The sequence below is a fragment of the Schistocerca piceifrons genome, chromosome 7 (genome assembly GCF_021461385.2).
Source record: "Schistocerca piceifrons isolate TAMUIC-IGC-003096 chromosome 7, iqSchPice1.1, whole genome shotgun sequence".
Taxonomy (NCBI): Eukaryota; Metazoa; Arthropoda; class Insecta; order Orthoptera; family Acrididae; genus Schistocerca; species Schistocerca piceifrons.
In genome coordinates this window covers 126,728,789-126,745,951 of record NC_060144.1, presented here as the reverse complement: position 1 = coordinate 126,745,951, position 17,163 = coordinate 126,728,789, and the positions used below count along the sequence as shown (strand labels likewise).

At 44.8% G+C, this 17,163-nt stretch overlaps 1 protein-coding gene across 1 annotated transcript in view; it reads right to left on the bottom strand.

Moving 5' to 3' along the window:
* LOC124805501 (formin-like protein 20) overlaps positions 1-17,163 on the bottom strand; it is a 94,107-nt gene that overhangs the window by 48,658 nt on the left and 28,286 nt on the right. The window contains exons 2-4 of the mRNA XM_047266065.1: positions 13,710-13,809; positions 13,508-13,667; positions 3,805-4,124 (exon numbers count right to left, since the gene is read on the bottom strand). Of these exons, the coding sequence (XP_047122021.1) occupies positions 3,805-4,124; positions 13,508-13,667; positions 13,710-13,809 (580 nt within the window). The remainder of the gene's footprint in view (positions 1-3,804; positions 4,125-13,507; positions 13,668-13,709; positions 13,810-17,163) is intronic.

Here is a 17,163-nt window from a genome sequence, read left to right as displayed (position 1 = left end):
GAGCGGTCAAGGCGCTGCAGTTATGGACTGTGCGGCTGAACCCGGCGGAGGTTCGAGTCCTCCCTCGAGCATGGGTTTGTGTATTTGACCTTAGGATAATTTAGGTTAAGTAGTGTGTAAGCTTAGGAACTGATGACCTTAGCAGTTAAGCCCCATGAGATTTCACACATATTTGAACATTTTTTGAATTATTAAACTGTATGAAATAAAATGATAACTTCTGAACGGTTTGCATTAGGACCTTCAAACTACTCTGTTGGCCGCGGGGCAAGACGGGAATTAGTATGAGCATGCACGGTTTGGTTTAGCGACGAAGCCCAGTTTCATTTGGATGGGTTCGTCAATGAGCAAAATTGGCGCATTTGGGAGACTGAGAATCAGCATTTTGCGATCGAAAAGTCTCTTCACCCTCAATGGGTGACTGTGTGGTGTCCAATGTCCAGTCACGAAATGATCGCTGCGATATTTCTTGATGGCACGGTGACTATCGAACGGTACGTCAAGGTTATGGAAGAAAATTTCATCCCCATTATACAAAGTGATGCTACTTTCGACATGGAGACCGATCCCATCGAAGCAGGAGAGTGTTTGATACCCTGGAGGAGCCCTTTGGCGACCGCATCCTGGCTTTGGGGTACCCAGAGGCCACTGCCACGGACCTAGATTAGCCGCCATATTGTGGCGTTATATTAAAGACAAAATGTACAGCAATAGCCCCAAAACAATTACTGAGCTGACAACAGCCATTCAGGAGCTCATCGACAGTATCGATGTTGTGACACTTCAGTGAGTCATGAGAATTTCGCTATTCGTCTGCGCCACATCATCGCCAAGGATGGCAAGCATATCGAACATGTCATAACCTAAAACTGAAGCATTAGACGTTGAATAAGGTGTGTGCACGCCATAGCTTGTAACTAATTTACGTTTTTTTTCATATAGTTCAATCCCCATTGATGACAATTTTTTTCTTGCAGCAAAAGTAGCCGAAAATAAACGTTTTAGCAAGTCTGCTATGCTGTTTTTCCAATTTAGGTTTTCATCATTATGCACACATAAGAAATTAGAACTTCCCACCTTGTTTATTATTTCTTCCTGCTGTACAAGGTTAATAGAGTGTGATATATTTTGGACAGTACAAAACTGAATGGGCTGTGTTTCCTCAAGTTTCCGCTAGCACATTTCTGGAAAACCAGTCAGTAACTTTCATAAAAAATTTATTTACTACTTTCTCTGTAAATCCTTCTTATCCAAGCTTGACAATAATACTTCCTAATGCTTACTTTACCATTGATAATAATTACACTGAACGATCAAAAAATGAGGCACCCAGAAGCGGAGGAGGAAACAAATTGGAATTTCATAAGTTGAAAGGGTTGTGATGTTATTTCAGTGATTAAAGTCATTTTTACAAATATCCTGGCAATATGAGCTCACTTACTATTATGACGTTGCACCTCCTGTGGCCTGCATGGATGCATTGGTTCGGCTGGAAAGGAGGTCATAAAGCCATTGTATCCCCTCTTGTGGCAATGTGCTCCACTACTTTTGTAACTATTGTGAGAAAATGAAACGCCTACAGCCGTCCATATGACTTTATTTATTTTGTAGCTACCAGTTTCGGCGCCTCAGTGCGCCATCTCCAGGCTGTAGTTGATGCTGAAGGGGTTGACACGAGCCCTACGTATACCGCATCAGTAGCCAACATAAATGGTTACGCAGACTATCTAAAAACTTTCATGTCCGTAGTTCAAGCATCGGCTGCCAACTTACTGGAGAAACATTCAAAACACAACACCCAAAGTTATGTGCAGTGAATACAGAGGACAGTTTGCCTGTGTCTCACATTCCCATTCACCGGGCCAATGTCGCATTCAGATGCCCCACGGTTCCAGATACTGTACAGTTCGACCAGCCAGGCAATCTGGGATCCACAGTGAGGTCCCTTTCAAACTCTGTCAGGAGCTGAAAAAGCTGTCTCACATGGCTACGCCGCATTTCCGTGTCCTTCACGACAACTACTCAACATGTTCACGCCCCTCATTCAGAGTAATTCAGAAGCAGCTGTACAAACTTAGTGGGCGTAATATATGCATCAAAGTAAGAGTAAAAAGTTATGAAGTTTTGTCTGAAATCGCTTTATTGCAGAGTTATGCATTGGAGTAGGGATCACCAGTGCAACACAAAATTGATTCCTCTCAGAAAGGAACGACACGAAGGGACCCGAAATTCAGCTCAATATGTAGTGTAAGTTTATCACTGGACATGTTCAGATGATGTCAATCTCCACGAGGACAGTGACGTACTCGACCTCTCTCGAAATGTTGAAAGCTCCGTTCATCTCATTCTGCATAGTCTTACAGTTATTTTCAATTCGCTGTTGTAGCTGCGCTACGTTCTCAACTGCAACACCATACACGAGCTCCTTGGGATGGCCCCAAATGGAAAATTCCAGAGGTTAAGATCCAATGATCTGGTGGGTCCAGCAACTGGTCCTGCACGACTTGATCACTTATCGAGATAAGCAACGCTGAGATACCCTCCTGCCTCCAACTGAAGTGTGCAGAGGTATCGTCGACAAAGCAACGTCAGTCGGTGTGCAGGCGGAGACGTGCCCAAAGCCTTTACTAGACCGTGGTACAATGCCTACCACACATGACGTTATGCACCATAACTTGGAAATAAGCCAGGGTCATAAAACCTTTATTTAAGGGGGGTAGGACGTCAAACGGGACGTCTTGGAGCAGGAGAGACACCACAGCAATTTTTAATTTCCACGGTCTATACTTTTAAAAATAAATTCATAAAACTTTGTCAGAATGACCAGAAAGGATTCAGGATTTACACTTATAGTGGTGGAAGTTCAAAAATATCAGAAAATAATTTATTTTTTTACATTTGTATTTCACCTTTTTTTCACTTACAATTGGCTGCATTTGTTGCTATAGATACATATTTCTTCATAAGTAAGGGAGATTCTTCGATGAATTTTGCGCTGCATACAAACCATCCTTACAGGTGTATGAAACTCTAGAATTTTCCAAATCTATTAAAAACTGTGGTAAAAATTGAGATAATTAACTATAAAATTTGAGTTTTTTCTAAACATGAAGTTTAAAATGTAATAGCACATTCATTTTTTTAATAAATTAAATAATTTCTAGAGTTTCATACACCTGTAAGTATCGTTTGTATGCTGTGCAAAATTCATCGCAGAATCTCCCTTACTTATGAAGAAACGTGTACCTATAGCAACAAACGCAGCCAATAGAAGTGAAAAAATGATGAACTTTCACGTGTAAAAAAAATTTATTTTGATATTTTTTTGAACTTACACTGCTATGATTATGAATCACGAATCCTTCCTAGTCATGCTGACAAAGTTTTATGAATTTATTCGTAAAAGTATAGACAGCGGAAATTAAATTGTCCTGTGGTGTCTCACCTGCTCCAAGACGGCCCGTTTGACGTTGTACCCCCTTAAAATTTAACCCTTATTTTTATTCGCACACCACACCCACGAAGTGTGTGCACTAACTTCTGAATCACACTGTATAATCTACTAGGACTAGTAACCGCACTAAATACCGATGATACATTCCGGTGGACGTTCACATACAACTGCAAGTCTAATCATTTACGCACACGCCGATGGTACGTGTAGTAAGTTACTTTTACCTCCGATCATGTCTTGTCACAGAGATGTCCCACCTTACCTTCTTAATTTTCCGAATCTTTCTCTATCATCCCTGCTAGTTGATATCTGGATTACAAAAGCGCCCAGTAAAGACACAAATGAATTACCAGATAGGAGGTGGCGGGGGCAGTAGCATGTCGGGCGGCGGAGGCAGCGTGGGCGAGGAGTCGTGCGAGGACGGCGGGGGCGGCAGCAGCGGCGGCGGCAGCATCAGCTGCGGGGGCGGCGGGGGCGGCAGCGCGGGCGACAGAGACGGCGGTGGCGGCTTCTCGTCGCGCGGCGAGCAGGCGCCGTGCGCGGGCGGCGGCCGCGACGTCGTCGTCAGCTCCAGCGGCTTGTCCAGCGGCGGCGCCGGGGGCGGCGGGGGCGCCACCGACAGCATCTTGCTCTCCCGCCACGACCGCTTGCGGCTGCGCCGGCTGGGCGCCTGACAACAGGTGGCAGGCGTTCGGTCCGGGCTCTCCACGTGCCATACACACACACTGACGAGTCGAAATACGCGATTAATCAAAATGAATAGTGCCAGCAAGTCGTAACTGAAATGATGTATGCGATTCACCGCTGTGTGTGTTGATATACAGCAAGGTGCACAAAAATGTAGGAACACCGTAAACACAACACATTATTATGCCAAATACGGTGCTCAAAAGCCGTTGGCTTTCAAAACAGCTTCCAGTCGTCTCGGAATGGTTAAATACAGAACCTGTATGGGTTTGAAGGAAATCTTATTATTCCTACAAAATACTGGCAGGTTGAAGTAACGGTGACTGAGGTATACAGCGATCTCGCTAGAGATGGGAAAAGTCGTTCATCTTTGGGAACTAATTTACTGGTGATCGCTCTTTTTTGGGAACCGTTCATTTTTACTCGTTCACAGTTCATTGTGCTTGGTATATGGTTCTTATGAAAAACTGAAAATTAGTACCATGGGAGCACTTTCCTACCCCCTGGAGTACTCACTCACTCCGTCTTCAGGCCATGAGTGGCCTACTGGGACCATCCGACCGCCGTGTCATCCTCAGTGGGGTATGCGGATAGGAGGGGCGTGGAGTCAGCACACCGCTCTCCCGGTCGTTATTACGGTATTCTTGATCGAAGCCGCTACTTTTCGGTCGAGTAGCTCCTCAATTGGCATCACAAGGCTGTGTGCACCCCGAAAAATGTCAACAGCGCATGACGGCCTGGATGGTCACCCATCCAACTGCCGACCACGCCCGACAGCGCATAACTTCGGTGATATCACGGGAACCGGTGTATCCACTGCGGCAAGGACGTTGCCTGCCCCTGGAGTACAGAGTTTTTATTCATAACAGAATTCTCATACACTTGTAATTTTCGTGATTCTGCAAAACATCTCGTTTAGCCAACTGTAGCGTTATGTGACTGAACGCTGTGAAAAATATAAGGCGGCGCACGAAAAACCCGGTTCCTAGTACAGACTGCTCGCCAATTACGCACGATTTGTTGACCGCTACGAGCAGAATAGATAAACATGTAATAATTAGGCAGTGAAGAAATAACAAATAAGCTAATGCAAACAACTTCTAAACAATAGATGATTGATAAGCGACAATGAGCAGTGTAGTAGCAGGGGCCGATTTTTCTTACGCCACTCTGTAGGACTGAAATAATATTGTAGGAGTTATCATATACTCTTTACAAAATGTGACACCATACACTCCATTACGAAGAGCGGGCTTCATTCGGTTGTAAGTCGGTCTGCCTTACATAACAATACTCTTGTACCTTGGATCAGAAAAAGACGGAAAATGGCCACTCCTGTGTGCCGTTCCGACGTCCTTTGCATGTGTAATAACAAAAAATCTTGCCTTTTCTTGCCTTATCGAAATAGTGAAGTAAGCTGATGCGCCGTTTTATTACCTGAAAAAATGTATTACATACCATGTAATTTTTATGCAATTTACGTGATCATAAAATAAATTTTAATTACCGGTCGTTGACGCTGAACAGAATACGAAAAGAACAAGAAGTTCAGAGTTCAGAAAAGATTTGAAAGGGATCTAGAATGGGCGTCGAAGCGAACGAATAATAACAACTCGATACTGAACTATGAGCAGTCGGCAGTGGAACTGAGACGAGTGGCCACGCGAAGAAGGACGAGTCCGGCCGAGCGACACCGGGACAGACCGGAAGGGGACCGAGGCTGGAAAGAGACCGACCGACGTGCCGTTGCGGGAACGAGACCGACCGTTTCCCGTTCCAGGGAACTATAAGTAGCAAGCCGCGACCGAAGTCAACTATGAACGACCTTAGAATTGGTTCCGCTCATCTTGGTGAACCGTACCTTTGCACCCGTTAGTTCGCGAACGACCCATCTCTAGATCACGCACCCTTTCCTGCGACGTATACCACAAGGGCTCAATAACACAGACATGCGAAAATGAATCCTCGTGTTCACAAAACCAGTGCCGAGCGATTCTCGCTTTGTAAACAAGAGAACAAATATTGCACCACTGGATGAACCTGGATAACCGAATCCCCGCCATATTTTATTATACGAAAATAAATTCGGCCAGAAGTTAGAAACAGTGTCAAAAAAACTCATCTGACCAAATGTCACTCTTCCGTTCCTCCATAGTGCAGGTTTTACACCAACAGCTCTACGTTTTCCTCTGTTATGGCTGTATTTGCATCACAGATGAGTAGTTTTTGGAATTTCACCTCGCCCAGGACTTCCCTGCTGACGGAGCTCCCTCCATTTCCTTTTTTCTTTTTCTTCCCGTGCTGACATGGTTCGCGAGTGCGATATTCACTTCTGCAGTGACTTTTGCAGCTGTCGCCCTTTAATTTTCATTACAATCTTGTTCAATGAACGTTCGTCACAGTCACTCAACACACACTTTCGTCCGCGTTGTGACTCAGCGGATGACGTTTTTCCGCTTTCCCTACGTGAAATGTAAATTTTCGATAGCACTCCTCTTGAAACACCAGCCATTTCGACTACCTTGTTTAATAAAGCACCCACCATGCGAGGATCAACGATTTTGCCACGTTCGAGTTCACTTGGCTCCGACATAAGGTACTCATAACTACGCGGAACACTCTTCCGAACACGACTGAGAATGAAGTGTTACATGCCGTTTATGCAAACATTTCGCACTCCTTATGTACTACAAGGAAACATGACCGTGACAGAATAACATTAAGTAGGGAGTAGGTCGCGGAACATATATTGTGCGCAGATATTTGTTTTCGTATGTGCAGACATTAGACGGGAGGTGTGGAGTACGAGAAAACGGCAAGGTGTGGCCATAAATGAACGGCTTCACGTGCTGTGTGCGGGGCTTTTTACGTTCAGGCGTCGCGGCTTGGTGGTGGCTTGACAGTCGAGGAGTAGCCACTCTCTCCAACAATGAAAACAAAATACAAGATGATTTTGTGATAAATAAAAGGCGGCCGTTGTGGCCGAGCGTTTCTAGGCGCTTCAGTCCGGAACCGCGCGACTCCTACGGTCACAGGTTCGAATCCCGCCTCGGGCATGGATGTGTGTGATGTCCTTAGGTCAGTTAAGTAGTTCTAAGTTCTAGGGGACTGATGACCTCAGATGTTAAGCCCCATAGTGCTCAGAGCCATTTGAACCTTTTCATTTTTTTTTTTTTATAAATAAAATACAGGGGTTGACTGAAAAGTAATGCCTCCACCTTCGTATCTCTTCAGCAATTGGCAGCAATGGTATGCGGGAAGTTTTGGCTTGTGCCGTAGCCTCTTCTCTACAGCTCCAGTTGGCAGGAAGCCTGAGCATTGAACGATTGTGTTTTTACAGTGTAAAGTATGGAATCCCGCGCAGACGGTCGGTCATTGCGGTTTAAGCAACGTGCAGTCATTGAATTCTTGACAGCAGAAGATGTGACCCTAAAGGAGATTCATCAGAGAATGAAAACAATTTATGGTGATTGTGTTGATGTGAGCACTGTGCGCCGCTGGGCGATTGAGTTTAAAGATGTTGAGGCGGGAACATCTGACCTGTGTGGACGTGCTGTGACAACAACCACCAAGTTTCACAAGTAAAATGTTGACAAATTGAATCAGGACGATCGTCATGTCACTCAGAGAGGAACTGCGAGCGCAATCGGCATTTCACAAGAACGTGTGGGTTGCATTATTGCTTTGCTTGGCTATCGGAAGATCTCTGCACGATGGGTACCCAGGATGCTGACTCCTGAAATGAAAGCGCACAGACTTGAAATTTGCCAGGAACTCCTCTCGCGTTACGAGAAATTCAAGACGCAGCCCTCAGCTGGGAAAATCATGGCCACGGTGTTCTGGGACGCAGATGATGTTATCCATATTGATTTCCTTGATCATAGAACAACAATAAATTCAGAGCGTTTCATCACAACGCCCTCATCTCGTGGTCGTGCGGTAGCGTTCTCGCTTCCCACGCCCGGGTTCTCGGGTTCGATTCCCGGCGGGGTCAGGGATTTTCTCTGCCTCGTGATGGCTGGGTGTTGTGTGATGTCCTTAGGTTAGTTAGGTTTAAGTAGTTCTAAGTTCTAGGGGACTGATGACCATAGAAGTTAAGTCCCATAGTGCTCAGAGCCATTTGAACCATTTCATCACAACGCTGCGATCTCTGAAACAACAGCAAACAAGGGTCTGAAAGGAAAATGGAAATGTTCTCCTGCAGCATGACAGTGTCAAACCACACACTTCGTATGCCGCCACAGCAGAACTTCAGAAACTAAATCTCTCCACCGTATGGCATGCTCCATACAGTCCAGATTTAGCACCGTCTGACTTCCATCTGTTCCCGATAATGAAAGACGATCTGTGGGGACATCATTATGCTTCTGATGAAGACGTTGAGAGAAGACTGTGGTTGCGGAAACAGAGTGTCGACTTCTTCCGTGACGGCTTCAGAAAAGTTGTTCATCATTGCCGGCCGGTGTGGCCGTGCGGTTCTAGGCGCTTCAGTCTGGAACCGCGTGACCGCTTCGGTCGCAGGTTCGAATCCTGCCTCGGGCATGGATGTGAGTGATGTCCTTAGGTTAGTTTGGTTTAAGTAGTTCTAAGTTCTAGGGGACTGATGACCTTAGAAGTTAAGTCCCATAGTGCTCAGAGCCATTTGAACCATTTTTTTGTTCATCATTGGCAGAAAAGTATCCAATTGGCTGGTGATTATGTGGAAAAGTTAATATTGGTAATTAAAGATCACATTCTAAGGATTATTTCTGGGTTTGATTTATTAAAATGTTCCCATCCAAACTCAATTAACGAAGGTGGAGGCATTACTTTTCATTCAACCCTCATATATTGTAATCTTGAATGTCATGTTGAACCTTCGAGGCGTATCTGGTACGTAAAGTTGCGTTCTACTCAAATTCATGAGTCACTCTAATGATCTGTGCGCCCATTCAAGAAAGCATGTGTTTGTAAAGGGAAAGTGGTGGACGTGCCTCTTCGCGATATCAGTAGGACTTCTTTTGCTCCAGTAAGAGCTACCAAAGGATTTTAGTAACTTCAAGAGAATCAACTACGGTGACCGGATTAAAAGAAAAAAGTAAATACGTCAGATGGTACGTCGGTTGACAGATCTCATGAAGTGTCCCAACTCAGCTTTACCTACAATGAGTGCGGCAGCAGCTACATAAAACACTAAAGCAACAAGAAAAACACTTCAACTAGATTGCGCGGGTGCCGTTCGTGGTCAAATAGGACATTGCAGTCTGCAGGCTTGGCCAGCATCCTCATTTATGTTCAAGCTTGCGTGTCTCGCGGTGTTCCCATATTTTTGTCCAACACCTGTACGACGACGGTAACGTGAAGCTCAATATCTTATGACCCCACACTGTGTATCCATTTCACATAGAAAATAATAATTGGTTGTAAATTATAGATTGCAGCTAGGAGTCGTCCTTTTTAAACTTTATTGTGCAGATCTAGATTTCCGCTAGACCTAGCCATTCTCAAAGCGCTATTATTTTCGCTCAATGCACTGAGTATTCAATGAACTGTGGATGAAGCCCGACCAACAGGGAATTACATGCATTGAGCGAAAACAATAGTGCATTGAGAATGGCTAGGTTCTAGCCGAAATCTAGATCTGCACAATAAAATTTAAAAAAGGCGACTGATCGCCGCAACCTATAATTTACAGATCAATATAACAGTCGCTGAGTTAAACAGCTTTGTGAATGAAAGATAACCTGATGAAAATAGTATTGTTCATCTTGAGCTCAACGGTTGATCCTTGTTAACATTTTTAAGAAACCACCACAGCGATATAGAAACACTTGTATTGTATCACTGCCAATTTCGTTCAAAAGAATATGATTAGAACACGGTATCAGCAGTCTTCATAAACAATTATCTTGGTGTTGTGCCAGCAGTAAACAGATTCCTAAGACTCTACGAGGGTACTGGCTGGTTTTATTAGTATGACAAGGAGAGATACCGCACAATAAACTTAGTTTCGATGAGGGAAACAGTGGGCTAAGTCCTTTGTTGTTTTGTCTGCCGAAAACCTCCTTTCAGTATCTACCGGTTCACGAAATATAAGCTGCGTGAGGTTTTGGTGATTCACGCTGTATGTTGAGGGCTGTCGGTGTTTTTAGCGTTCCGTACCTCAATTGGTGAAATCTGAATCCTTACAGGATCACTTTCTTGTATGTCTGTCTGCCTGTCTGTCTCTATATCTGTCTATCTGACTGTTAAGAACCTTTCTTCTCAGGAACAGGTGAGGTACCAGGTTGAAACTTGTGTCAGATAGTAAGGCCTACGACCCTCTGCGGTGTAAAACAGTTAAGCTTCTATGTCACTGCAGTTAACAGGTATATTTGCAATCTCACTCATAAAAACCTATACATGAACAATCTAGTGCTAAAGCTTGTGCCTGGAAACTGGGAAGTCGCGGAATCGAATCCCACTCAGACATGTATTTTTAGAGACCTTCTTTTAACCTAGCCCTTACTTCTCAACGATGTGAGGAGTCGACAGAAAGGACACATGGTTCGAATTCGACGTTTAATTGTGAGCCCCCTTTCCCTGGTCGCATAACTGGGGTAGCTTAGGGACACGCAAGTCGCTAAAGTGACGTCCAAAAGATAAACTTGCACCAAGTCACTGAGCCACAGGAAATTTTTATTTTTATCTGTTGCAAGGCGCCAAAATTTTACCACAATGCATTGCATATTCGTTTCGATTTATATTTATACTAGATCATTGTTTACGGTGCACAATCGGATTGTTAATCATATAATTGGCTGATACTGTCTAGCACCACGTACTAACAATTTCCGTAGTACTACACGCATGGGAGTTAATCAGAGCCGAGCACTCACAGGAAACGCGAATGGCCACGCATTTCTATTCCCCAGAAGCCTCTATCGGCTAATGAGGGGCTGGGAAGAGACTTCCATTATGTAGGGGCAGACATTTACCACCCTGAGAGAGAGCAGAGCGAGGAGAAGCGGTTCACAATGCTGGAGAACACAAAACCCCTGTAGTGTGGGCAGGAGAATGCATTCTGGTGAAATGGAAAACATTTCAGAATAGAGTTACTGGACAAGGAGGGTTAGCGGTGGGCGAAGGCGAAACGACATCCTTTTAGTGTGAAGAAACATAAGGGGCACAAACAATGGTCATGAATTGACCTCCGAGGAATCTTCTCACGGGTAATGCTGGGGAACACTTCCCACCGAAAAGCAGAGACGCGTTTTTGATTGGCAGAGTGCTAAGGACCTAGGAAGGGAAAGGGAAACATCCAGAAAATTTTCTCAACTGATTATGCGCTACCAGTGATCGGCTGGCAGATTCAGTACCCATGCAGGAAGGGGGAAGAGGGGGATATTTTTGTGACGACCGCTGGTGTTTGAAGCTGTGTGCTCAGGAGGTAGTGGGGTATGGCATGGAGAGGCACTTCCCTGCGGGGATCGAAGACACTTCGCTCTGGAGGTCGACATAGAGACTTTGCTGGCCACACAGTGAAGAATCTGTCAGTTAGATTTCGAGAAGTGTTGCTTCCGACACGAGGGAAGCGTAAGTCGTTTCTCTGTGAACAGAGTTATTCTGTTCACTCGAGTGATGATTCTGTAGCTTTCTGGAGAGTCTGACACACAGTGAAGTGCTTCTTTACGGGAGAATACTTGAGTCGAAACTCTGTTCCTGGCAAGTGAGCAAACAGAAATCTTGACTCGTGTTCTGTCTTGTACTGAGGTAATCTTAGTGATAAGAGTTTGAGGACAGCATATTGCGTCTAATCTGTAGGCAGAAACGAAATGACATGAAATGATCATGTGGCATTGTCGGCCGGGAGATCCCGCCCAGGGAAATTCGGCCGTCGGGTGCAAGTCTTACTTCAGGCAACGCCACATTAGGTCACCTGCGCGTCGGTGATGGTGAGGACAACACAACACCCAGTCCACGGGCGGAGAAGATCTCCAACACGGCCGGGAATCGAACACGGACTCGCTGCATGGCAGGCAAGCACGTTATCATTCAACTACGCAGGTGGACCGCGTAAGTAGAGAATTGCAGGTATATCTCAAACCGTGTATTGACCACACAGGCGGACGTTCCAACTCCCCACCCGCCTCCGGGGCGGATATTCCCTAGAATGCACTGTAAAACGGTGATGATATCTAACAAAGTAACCTCCCCATCGCACCCCCCTCAGATTTAGTTATAAGTTGGCACAGTGGATAGGCCCTGAAAAACTGAACACAGATCAATGGAGAAAACAGGAAGAAGTTGTGTGGAACTATGAAAAAAAATCAGCAAAATATAGAAACTGAGTAGGCCATGGGCAAGATAAGCAACATCAAGGATGGTGCGCGCTCAGGAGCACCGTGGTCGCGTGGTTAGCGTGAGCTGCTGCAGAACGAGAGGTCCTTGGTTCAAGTCTTCCCTCGAGTGAAAAGTTTAATTCCTTTATTTTCGCAAAGTTATGACCTGTCCGTTCGTTTACTGACGTCTCTGTTCACTGTAATAAGTTTAGTGTCTGTGTTTTGCGACCGCACCGCAAAACCGTGAGATTAATAGACGAAAGGAAGTGCCTCTTCAATGGGAACCGAAAACATTTGATCGCAAGGTCATAGGTCAACCGATTCCTCCACAGGAAAACACGTCTGATACATTCTATACGATACTGGTGACGGCGTGTGCGTCATATGACAGGAATATGATGTCGATCCATCTAACTTGTACACTTGGCGAATGGGTAAAAAGATTCTTCTACCTAGCCCGACTTAGGTTTTCTTGTGGATGTGATAATCACTCCCAAAAAAGTGTTGAAAACATAAGAGTTTGTCACATAAACTACAAATAAAAAAGTCAGACTTTTCACTCGAGGGAAGACGTGAACCAAGGACCTCTCGTTCCGCAGCTGCTCACGCTAACCACGGGACCACGGCGCTCCCGAGCTCACACTGTCCTTGATGTTGCCTATCTTGCGCATGGACTAGTCAGTTTGTATATTTTGCATATTTTTTTCATAGTTCCACACAACTTCTTCCTGTTTTCTCGATTGATCTGTGTTCAGTTTTTCAAGGCCTATCCACTGTGCCAACTTACTCGTATAACTAAATCTGAAGGGGGTGCGATGGGGAGGTTCCCTTGTAAGTAATAATGAAGTTTGTGCAGAGTTCCCCTCGCACTTGTCCGGTTCTTTTTTTGTAGTACGGTGTATCGGCTGCGTTCAGCACGGCTCACCTGCTGGTGCTGAGGCGACATGGCAGCTGCGGCCGCGGCAGCAGCAGCGGCGGCCGCCGCGGCCGACCGCGAGCCCGCGCCCGGTCCGGCGCCCATACCGCCGCCGCCGCCCCCGCCACCACCGCCCCCGCCGCCGCCCACGTCGGCCGCCTTGGCTTGCACGAAGCTGCGTAGCATCTCGCTGAAGAAGAAGGAGTGCGGCACGAGCGGCATGTTGTAAAGGTAGGGCGGCGTGGCGGCCAGCAGGCGCGACACCAGGTCGCCGTTGCGGAAGTCGAGCGGCAGGCGGCCCGCGCCGCCCACGCCCAGGCCCGCCCCCGCCGCCCCCAGGCCGGCGCCCGGCGGCATGGCCGGGGGCGGCACCGCCGTCTTGTGCGCCGCGGGGGGCGGGTCCACGTCCCCGCCCGAGCTCATGCCGGCGCTGCGCTGCCGCCGACCGGGGGCTGCAAACACGGCGGTGTGGGTCTCAGTAACTCAGGAAAAAGATGAAAAATGAATTCGCCAAAGCGAAAACGTAAGTATTGGTAAATAAAGGCGAGAAATATCTTCGCATAACAAAATTACTCACAAACCAAATTCACGTTAAGGGGGTAGGACGTCAAACGGGACGTCTTGGAGCAGGAGAGACGCCACAGGACAATTTAATTTCCACTCTCTATACTTTTACGAATAAATTCATAAAACTTTGTCAGCATGACGAGGAAGGATTCAGGATTCACAATCATGGCAGTGAAATTCAAAAAAATAACAAAATAATTTTCTTTTTTTACTTGTGAAAGTTCATCATTTTTTCACTTCTATTGGCTGCATTTGTTGCTATAGGTACACGTTTCTTCATAAGTAAGGGAGATTCTGCGATGAATTTTGCACAGCATACAAATGATACTTACAGGTGTATGAAACTCTAGAAATTATTTAATTTATGAAAAAATGAATATGCTGTTACATTTTAAACTTCACGTTTAGAGAAAACTCAAATTTTATAGTTAATTATCTCAGTTTTTACCGGGTTCCCGGGTTCGATTTCCGGCGGGGTCAGGGATTTTCTCTGCCTCGTGATGACTGGGTGTTGTGTGATGTCCTTAGGTTAGTTAGGTTTAAGTAGTTCTAAGTTTTAGGGGACTGATGACCATAGATGTTAAGTCCCATAGTGCTCAGAGCCAATAGATTTGGAAAATTCTAGAGTTTAATACACCTGTAAGTATGGTTTGTATGCTGTGCAAAATTCATTGAAGAATTTCCCTTCCTCGTGAAGAAAAGTGTACCTATAGCAACAAATACAGCCAATGGTAAGTGAAAAAAAGGTGAAACACAAATGTAAAAAAATAAATTATTTTCTTATATTTTTCAACTTCCACCACTATAAGTGTAAATCCTGAATCGTTTCTGGTCAGTTTTATGAATTTATTTTTAAAAGTATAGACTGTGGAAATTAAAAATTCCTGTGGTGTCTCTCCTGCTCCAAGACGTCCCGTTTGACGTCCTGCCCCCCTTAACATCATTCAGTTAACAGATGACAAGCTACCAGTGACTTAACAATGTACAGATGTGAATGTATGCTTTCCCGGCGTATACAGCTGGCAAAGATTTCTCGGGCTTCCAGCCGGGTGGCGGTGTCTTCAAACTGCAACGTTTCAATGAGTGACATCCTCGTCATCTTCTGAAGATGTCACTCGTCGGAACGTCGCAGTTTGAAGGCACCGCCACCCGGCTGGAAGCCCGAGAACTCTTCACCAATGTACAGATCGCTTTGCAGAGCCCTGTAGTGCTAAAATAAGGTAATGACAACAGCAAGCAAAAACTGTTATTAGGCTTAATTTTCGTAGTTTACAGCTGCAATGGATTAGAAATAACTGCCAAAAGATTACGGCTGCAGCGGATTCGAAATAACTGCCAAACAGTTGCAAAACACAGATTTATTAAAACTTGACCGTGGTTTCGACGGTTTTAAAACCATCTTCTTCAGCAGATGTTGTATCTTTTAACAAGATTACGACATTGACTGTGGAATGAAGATAGTAAAATTGTTGTTGTTGTTGTTGTGGCTTCAGTCCTGAGACTTGTTTGATGCAGCTTCCCGTGCTGTTGTCAGCCGAAACCGCGAATTTCTTAATCAAATTGTGTGTACGTGTGCCTGAAAATACACCTTTTTCAATGCTAATGTTGAGTGGAACTCATTCTTTGAAATGCTGACATTTCAATGGGTAAAACACAGGGAGCGAAAGCTGCTCTACAAGTTTTTTAGTTGCACTGGGATCCACAGCCACGACTGATATCAGTTTACAGCATTGTCTCTTATTATTAGGATTGAACCACTCTCTTTTTTATGCTGTTGATTACCAAGCAGTTTCAGCAGTGTATCTTATAAGATACAGTGCTTATATATCTTATAAGATAAATATTATATATCTTATAAGATAAAGTAACGAATGATGAGGCTTCCAGCGGAAGTGGCGAAGAAAAGAACATGTGGAAAACACTGACCCCAAGAACGGACAGGATAAGAGGACATCCGAGAATTACTCTGTGGCACCAGAGGGTTGCTATAGATGGTAAAAACTGTATGGGAAGACAAAGATTGTACACGCATCAAAAGATAATTGAGGACATAGCTGCGACAGTTGCTACTCTGAGATGAAGTGGTTGGCACAAGAGAGGATTTCGTGGCGGGCCTTGTCAGACCACTCAGAAAACGGATGATCTAAAAAATAATTAAAAAAGCATTTCTGAAGTTTAGTAAACTATAACTCATGAAACGCACCTACCTGGGTTATAGTCAACGTATTTGCATACTTCACCGGACAGAGTGGCCGAGCGGTTATAGGCGCTACAGTCTGGAACCGTGTGACCGCTACGGCCGCAGATTCGAATCCTGCCTCGGGCGTGGATGTGTGTGATGTCCTTAGGTTAGTTAGGTTTAAGTAGTTCTAAGTTCTAGGGGACTGACGACCACAGCAGTTAAGTCCCATAGTGCTCAGAGCCATTTGAACCATTTCTGTATACTTCTGCGTAGCAGTTATGTGATGCAGACAAGTTCATTGACTGTGACGCAGATAGATGCGTTTAATGTCTTATACTTTACTATACTTGAGATGGTGACGCATCCGAAACTAGGTAGTAGTGAAAAATACAAAATAAAATGATAGTTCCATCCTACAAAAACAGTCAGCCCGTGAAACTAATATCATTCTTCACAACTTGTAGAGAAATTACCTTCCCTTCAACGACCACTCAAATTGTCCTTCATTGTGACTGACTGAGAGCTACAACTACTGCAGACGTCGTCGACCACGGGAAACTGTCTCAAATTCAGATAGTAATTTAAAGACATCTGAATAAAAGAGACGAGTCAGCTAATTAACGCACCGAAATGATTTTATCCCTCCAAGTACAGAAAGAGCGCATTTTATAATTTTTTCATGTCCATGAAGTAACACAGAATGGAAGTGATTCTCTTCCTCTTTGTTTAATATTTTTATGATCGAAAATCCTTTATGGTCGCTGATAGCAGCTAGCTATGCTGATAAATTAATAGAGCTGCGTAATCTATTAAAACAGAAAAAGAACATCACAGAATTATACAGGACTTACTGATATGAAACTAGGTTACTATCGGGCCTTGGAGTTCTGTGTTTCGCGCTGTTGATAGGGGTATAGGTAATAGCAAGATTCCTACGTAATGTATCCAAAACTTTACGTGAAGATGCCTCGCCATTTTAACCGTTTTGAGACAAATCATATTTAAGTCTGGGATAGCACGCTGTAGCTACACTAAAAAGATTCTTTTTTACACATAA